At 47.7% G+C, this 8326-nt stretch overlaps 1 protein-coding gene across 1 annotated transcript in view; it reads left to right on the forward strand.

The window, feature by feature from the left end:
- Positions 1-3086: 3086 nt before the first annotated feature.
- AQP11 (aquaporin 11) overlaps positions 3087-8326 on the forward strand; it is a 29347-nt gene continuing 24107 nt past the window's right edge. Inside the window, exon 1 of the mRNA XM_039544974.1 lies at positions 3087-3923. Coding sequence (XP_039400908.1) covers positions 3326-3923 — 598 coding nt within the window. The 5' untranslated portion in view covers positions 3087-3325. The remainder of the gene's footprint in view (positions 3924-8326) is intronic.

An 8326-nucleotide genomic window follows, 5' to 3' on the forward strand; every position in this document is an offset into this window, starting at 1 on the left:
GCATCCATTCTGTTAGCTTACAATGCTTAACTTACATCTGACAGAGAGAAAGGTGAATAAACATCTCTTGTCTGACAGAAAACCTTTTTCTCCACGTCTGCTGTGATACAGAAGCTAAGAACATATTTTCAGTGTGCACACATAACTCCTTACACAGTATCTCTACATACATTTCACAATAGCATCAGGGGATGCAGGTTTGTAGAACTTTTGGTGATGCCCAGAACCTGCCCCTCAAACTCCACCCCTCCCCCCCAACTCCAGCCCCCACCTGCCTAAGGCTTTGGGAGGGAGTTTGGGTTGGGGAGGAGGTCTGGGGTGCAGGCTCTGGGCTGGGACAGGGGATTGGGGTGCAGGACAAGTGAGAGGTTGGGCTTTGGGAGGGAGTGTGGTTGGGGTAGGGAGTCTGGGATGCAAGCTCTGGGAGGGAGTTTGGGTGCTGGGTGCAGGCTCCAGGCTGTGGCAGGGTGTGGGGGTGCAGGAGGGGGTGAGGGGTGCAGGGTCTGGGAGGGAGTTAGGGTGTACACTCTGGGCTGGGGAAAGAGGTGGGGGTATAGGAAGGGGTGAGGGGTACAGGCTCTGGGAGGGAGTTTGTGGCCAGGAGGGGGTGTGTGGGAAGAGGGTGGGGGATCAGGCTCTGGGACAGAGTTTGAGTGCTGGATGCAGGCTGGGACAGGGGCTGGGGGTACAGGAGGGGATGAGGGGTGCAGGCTCTGGGACTGAGTTTGGGTGCAGGCTCTGGGCTGGGGTGAGGGTACAGGCTCTGGGACTGAGTTTGGGGGCCAAAGGACAGGTGCAGGCTCTGGGAGGGTGTGTGGGTGGGTGCAACGCTTACCTGGAGCTCCTAGGCAGGGCAGGACAGGAGTCTCCATATGCTGCTATGCCCAGGCACTGCCCCCACAGCTTCCCATTGGACGCAGGTGTGCTTGGGGTGGGACACAAACCCCCCTGGGGCCGCAGGAAGGGGTCGGCAGCCATGTGGAGTGAGCAGGCAGGAAGCTGCTCAGCTCCGCTGTGCTGCTGGTGGAAGTGGGGGGCCTGGGCTGTTTTAAATGGCCCGGGGGAGATGCGGGGCAGGGGCACCCGGGGCGGACAGCGGGGCCGAGGGAGAGACCCAGCCTCAGACAGTGCTGGAGCTGGGCCCGTGGTGCCTGGGCACCAGGAATATTCCTGCTGTCCAGGCACCACAGGCCACAGAAGTCGCCACCCATGAATAGTATTAATGAGCAGGGTGTCCCCAGCTTTCCTTTGACACTCTTTGGTGAACTAGAATGTACATACTGTACCAAAAACAGGAGATTTGGAGTTCACTGTATTAAAAATGCAAATGCTTATATACTATTTCGAGGTTGTATGCGGTTTCCTTAGCAGGGTGACAAGATTAATGCAACCTTTGGAAGGTATTAGGAAAGTCAAAGGGCTTTTTGGAACAATATGTGAAGTGGATTTCCTAAAAAGTACTTTGAGGTGAGAGAAATGCAAATTTTTCCTACCCAAGCCAAACTTTTGAAGATACATCATGTGGAGAGAGATCATTGTGTACTAATTACCTGCTTCTGGAAGCTCTACATCAAAGGCCCCTGAAAGGTGTAAAGTGTGGACTGAGTGTGCTTGTTCTCAGCTGAAGCTGTGATGACCCTATAACCACAAAGAATCTGATCTGGGTGGCGGTTTGAGGGGCTACCAATACCAGAATCCACGTTAAGGTTCAGGTGATCTCTGGTAAACTTATTAGCATGCACGTTGGTTCTTTTAGGGTTTTTAATATGTTTTTTCTCTGTAGTGCTTTTCCCCTTAAGCAGGGGCGGCTCTAGCAATTTCGCCGCTCCAAGCACGGCGGCACGCCACGGGGGGGCGCTCTGGTGGTCGCTGGTCCCGCGGCTCCGATGGACCTCCTGCAGACGTGCCTGTGGAGGGTCCGCTGGTCCCGCGGGTCCGGTGGAGCATCCGCAGGCACGCCTGCGGGAGGTCCACCGGATCTGCGGGACCAGCGGACCCTCTGCAGGCACGCCTGCGGGAGGTCCACCAGAGCCGCCTGCCGCCCTCCTGGCGACTGGCGGAGTGCCCCCCGCGGCATGCCGCCCCAAGCATGCGCTTGGCGTGCTGGGGCCTGGAGCCGGCCCTGCCCTTAAGAATAAAGTAGGCTTCATCCCAATAATTGATCCCACCATGAGGGTAATGTACAGCCAATGGGTGTCAAGACGCCCCAGTAAGGCGGGGGGCAGAATCAGGCTGAGGCACATGGATAACGTGTGGAGTGGGGAGGAGGCTTCTCTCCCTGTGGTGGAGCCTGGGTGCGGGGTTAGATCCGAGTGAGGGGACCTCTCTCGCCCTCCCTCCCCTGGCCATAGGCACGGGACCAAGCCCCTCCCTCCCCCGAGGGGACCCGGCTCCGTCGCGCTCTCGGCAAGCGCGTGACCGTCACATCGCCGGACCAACGGTCACAGGCGGCAGCGCGAGCTCCTTGCTCCCGTCAGCAGAGCCGCCGCGGCCAGCTCGGGAGCCAGGCACCGGAGGGAACGCGCTGTCTGCGCACGCGCCGGTTGGCTCAGCCTCGGGCTCGGTCTGTTTCTATCCCGCCAGGCGGCCACCGGCCCGGAGCAAGGGCAGCTTCCCCGGTCCAGCCGCGGTGCCGGCGGCTGCCGTTTGGTGGAGGCTCCTCGTAGCAGGGAGAGGAGGGGAGGCTTTGCCACATAGGCACTGCGGAGGGGAGAGGTAGCGACCGGCTGTGGGCGGAGCTTGGTAGGAGAGGGGGGAGCTGAGACACCTTGAGTGGGAATTGGGGGAGCTGAGACACCCCCTGACAGGCTGTGGGGGGAGCTTGGCAGGAGGGGAGGGGGAGCTGAGACACTCCCCTGACAGGCTGTGGGGAGAGCTTGGCAGGAGGGGGAGCTGAGACACTCCCCTGACTGGCTGTGGGGGGAGCTTGGCAGGAGGGGGAGCTGAGATACCTGAGCGGGAATTGGGGGAGCTGAGACACCTTCCTGACAGGCTCTGGGGGGAGCTTGGCAGGAGAGTGGGGGAGCTGAGACACCTTCCTGACAGGCTGTGGGGGGAGCTTGGCAGGAGAAGGGGGAGTTGAGACACTCCCCTGACAGGCTGTGGGGGGAGCTTGGCAGGAGAGGGGGGAGCTGAGACACTCCCCTGACTGGCTGTGGGGGGAGCTTGGCAGGAGCAGGGGAGTTGAGACATTCCCCTGACTGGCTGTGGAGAAACAGAGTCCCCCCTCATAGGCAGCAGGGCTGAAGAGGGGTGAGCCCAGGACCTGAGTGCAGTTGCCCCTGCGCTGGGAGAAGTCCTATCCTCTGTCAGCCTGGGCCTCACTATGGTTCTGGATGAGACCTGTATCTCGCTCCTGCTGATGGTTGGCACCATGATGTTGGTAGGAGGGTGCCGGAAGCTAACCCGACACCATATGCACTCCCGACGCCCTCGCCCTCGCACGTTTCTCCTGGAGCTGTTTGCCACTTTCCAAATCTGTGCCTGCACCAATGAGCTCCGGCTGCTGGCCAATGTGCAGCCCAAGCCACATGTTGCCCTCACCCTCACCTATGTTTTTACTGTCCTGCATGGATTGACTCTGACTGGCAGCACATGCAACCCCTGTGGCACCCTGCAACAAATCCTGGATGGTGGGATCTCAGTCAAACAGGGTGGGCTGAAGATTGGAGCTCAGTTTGCTGGTGCAGTGCTGGCCAGAATTTACATCCACCACATCTGGTCCATGAGGATTATTGAGGTGCACTCTGAGGCATTGGCCGAGGGCTGCAGTAATCCTATCCAAACCACTGAGACCCAGGCTTTTTGCATAGAGCTGCTCTTCTCCACTGTGTTCCAGCTGACCATACTGCAATTTGAGGCTGTTAAACCCAGGCTCAGAGTCCACCTAATTGCTCTTCTCATTACTATGCTGGTGTATGGAGGTTAGTTACCTTTTTTTTTTTGTCCATGATTGTTTCAAGTTATAGATATTTTTGAATTATGTGATGTGTTAAAAAATGTGTGCATACAAAATTGTTTCTGTAGTACTGTTGTTGTGCTTTACAGCGGACAAAATACACTGAACAAAGACCTTGATCCAGTAAGCTGAACGGGATAGGGATACTTCATTTGGATTCAGTATAGATGTAAAGGTCTACCTGCATAGATCCCATTCCAGGATTGGGGCCTGAGAATGAAGTGAAGTGAAATCTCTGTTCTAAAGAATTTGCAGTCTAAAACAAATGGGTAAAACTAAGTAAAAAGAGTTTCTCCAGATGGTTCTTTTAAATATTTTACTGAAACAAACAGAAAAATCCTTTAATAATACAACTTTATATTACATGACATCTTTCATGCAACTTGTGTCAATAAATTTGGATCAGTTTAGCTACATCAGGGGTTCTCAACCTTTTTGTTTTTGAGGCCCTCCCAACATGCTATAAAAACTTCATGCCACAACAACTCTTTTTCTGCATATCCAGTAGATTAAAAGCCAGAGCCTGTGCTGGGGTGGGGGTGGGAAGCAGGGCAATTGCCTCCCAGGTCTCCATGCCACAAGGGGCCCTGCAAAGCTAAGTTGCTCAGGCTTTGGCTTCAGTGCTGGGTGGTGGGGCGTGGGGCCTCGGGCGTCTGCCCCACACGACAGGGCTTGAACTTTCCGCCCTGGGCTCCAGCAAGTCTAATGCTGACCCTGCTTGGTAGACCCCCTGAAACCTCATGGCCCCCACAGGGGCCCATATCCCTGGTTGAGAACTGCTGAGCTACATCAATGTGCAAACCCTTAACATAGTTATACTACACACAAGTAAAGCACGGTTTACACCAGTGTGATTTAATTCGGTATATTACACTGAGACCTCAGGTAAACCCATGACTAGACCCCTGCAAATCGGCTGATATCCATGGACTATGTTTGCGGATTGGTTGTGGATACAAATTTTGTATCCATGCAGTACTCTAACCATGACCAGGAACAAATGTCTCTCAAATATATATGGTAGTATTAATTGGCAATCAATTAATTCAAGTTACAGCACAACCAGTAACTCTAGTCTAAACAAGACCAAGAAGACTGGAGCAAGTCCATGAAGATTTCCAGAAACAGGTTTAGCAATTTTGAACTACATTCTGAAGTGAATTTTTGAGGACAAAAGCAATGTGGTGATGTTTCTTAACAGATTTTAAGTGTCTCACCTGAATCTTCCAGCAAAAGTCTTAGAAGAGGGGTGTACTCTAGATTATAGTATCCTGACATTAGCATAAAATAGAAAACAAGATTCCTGATTACTAACATTCCTCTGCTGTCTAGCAAATATATGTGTAAGCCAAAGTATGGGTCATGTCATCCCCCTTAGTGTCTGGTTCTCATAGTGGATAGTAGCCTGTTACTGCTACTAGTTAATTAATGGTACTTTTGCACTGTGGATCTAATGCTCTTGGGTTCCAGCCCTACTGATGATCTATGCAGGAGGTCAGTATGGCTCAACCTGATGGAATGTTTGTATTTTTTTTAAAACACTGGGGTATTACATATTTAAAAACTACATTAAAAGAACATTAAGGTCACAAAATCAATCACTCAAAAGTTAGGAAATTCTAGAATTAAGGTTGCCTGAGCAGTCGTAATTCATCCTTCTTTATGTAACATTATGATACAATCGTTAATTACATGATTACCTGCTATTTGTTTTACTGGATCCCTGCCTCATTCAGTGCACAGGATGGACACTAAATGAGGCAGTGGGTTGCAAGAAGAGAAAGAATGGTCTCCTGCTGTTAAGGCAATTGGACTGGGACTCTGGAGAGCTGAGTTTGCTTTCTGCCACAGTCTTCCTATGTGATATGGGGCAAGACTGTTATAATGCGTATGTGAAAAGAGGCTGAATTATGGTTGCCCAGGCAAACTTAATTATGGTTTTTCTTAGCTTGAATGCTTGACTTTGAAACCTTAATGTTCTTTTCAGATATTACTGAAAATTATGTGTAGGTGAATGAGATAATCCTCAAATATAAAAATCATGAGGGATGAGTCCAAAAGCTTGTTTAGGCTTTGGCATCCTAGTTCACAATGCTGCAGATTAATATTGATAAATTATTAAACTGGGCCATTTTCATTTTTATGTATTTCAAACATTCAGTTTTTTCTCCAACAAATACCAAATAGATTAGACCAGTGGCTCTCAACCAGGAGTCCGGGGCCCACTGGGGGGCTGCGAGCAGGTTTCAAGGAGTCTGCCAAGAGGAGCCAGCATTAGATTTGCTGGGGCCCAGGGCAGAAAGACAAATCCCAGCTGTATGGGGCTGAAGTCGGGGCTGTAAGCCCCATTACCCAAGGCTGACGCTGAAGTCTGAGCAACTAAGCTTTGTGGGGCCCCCTGTGGTGGGGGGCCCCGGGCAGTTGCCCTGATTTCAACCCCCTAATGCTGGTCCTGACTTTTATATGCAGAAAAATAATTATTGTGGCACAGGTGGGCTGTGAAGTTTTTGTGGCATGTTGGGGGAGCCTCAGAAAGAAAAAGGTTGAGAACCTCTGGATTAGACCATAATGTGGAGTAATAATTTGCCATTTAAAAAAAAAATTACATTGTTTTACTTGTGTTACGAAAAGTGTACTAAATCTGTGAATTTGAACTAAATTAGATGGTTTGTTTTTAAAAGCCAAATTGTGGGTGTGATTTTCAAACTAACGTGCTTCAGTAATGAATGACCCAGAAGTATCAGAGTACGTTCCTTATATGTCAGGCTTCCGCCTAAGGTGAATGTTTTATGCCCTAGTAAACATTCAAGAGCTTTGTGCTGCAAGTGTAGGTGTGACTATACTCTAAAAAGCGATTGTTTTTTTTTAAAAAAGCATTTGTTTATTATTTGCTCCATAACAAATTTGTTTTGTGTACAATTTTTTCAAAGGATTTTTCCTCTATTTTTTTTCTGTTCTGGACAGATACTTGTATGCTGTAAAGTACCTAGCAGCATACTTGGGGACAATTCATAAACCCTGTTTATCTTTGGTAGTTATAAGGCAATTTTCACTTGGGCACTTAATCATAAACTGCTATCACCAATTTTTTTTCACTAGGATCCTAAAGTCTAGCTGGGTTATTTCCTTCTTATATATAATTACCTGTAAACCTGACCTAAAAGAGTGGTGTTACAGGTATACACCTCAATTTATTTTAACTACCACTAATATACATATCAGATGGGTCAAATTAACTGCTGATGATGTGCAAGAAAGTTAGAAAAATCATCATTGTTGTTTGTAAACTGAATGACTTTGATAGGGAGTGATTGAGAGACAAAATTGGAAGCCCTCAATGTCATATTCTTTCATTTTCTGAAAGTACAAACAGCTTTTATAAAAACCCAACTTTTCTCCCTTGTTACTTTTCATATAGTATTTACGGAAGTACCAAAAAACTCATGAGTAATTGTCCCATGTAATTTAGGTCTTTAAATATTTTCTGTTTGGAAGAAGGCACTTGTATTTAAAAAGCATAATGTAAAAATGGAAATACACCTTCTGTATCTTTCACACCCCATAATTTTCACAATAACCCTCAGTCTCCCTGGCCATCAAAATTCAAGGGCAAAGAGCTTATTAAGTGATGTGCAATATTACCATTATTTAAAAAAATGTACTACAAAATATTTACTGTTGTACTATGAAGTGTTATATAGTATTAAAACTACAGTTGTCAAACTAATAAATAATATTTTGATGCATTATCCTTATGTTTACATGAGACCAGTAGCTCAAAATGTGAACCTTCAGACATGTATCATCCTTGAATGCAGGGAGCCCAGAGAGATGCAAATATGAGAGCAAAGTTCAAGGTTGTTTGAGGTACCTTAACTTTGCATTTCTATATTTTCTGGTGTTCCTTTCTGGTTTTGTTTTTGAAGTACAACTTTAATTTTTATGGATTGTAGATTTTTTAAAAATAGCATTTTATTAAGGTTCAAATTAAATTTTTGGTTTAGAAATAAATATCTCAATATTTAAAACTGCCCAAAAGTGTGTGAGGAACCTTGGAGAACAAACAGAAATACAGTGATACTGCCTTGAAGACTTTTCAATTGAAAATTTATACTGTATGTAAAATAACCTTTTAAAATGTTTTGTTAATCATTATCTGTATAACAAAAGATTATAGAACTTCTCCGTTTACTAAGCAAAACTAGCTATGGAGGACTACTGCTTAAACTTCTAATACTCCATTATCTACTATGCTATTATCTGGGTTGAAGGAGAGCTGATCCCTCATTCACCAAATTTGGCTACGTAGTCCTCTTCGGAAATAGCAGGAGAACAGGAGCCAGAAAATCTCCTCCTCCTCTGTTTTAT

Source organism: Mauremys reevesii, linkage group 1 (genome assembly GCF_016161935.1).
Source record: "Mauremys reevesii isolate NIE-2019 linkage group 1, ASM1616193v1, whole genome shotgun sequence".
Taxonomy (NCBI): Eukaryota; Metazoa; Chordata; order Testudines; family Geoemydidae; genus Mauremys; species Mauremys reevesii.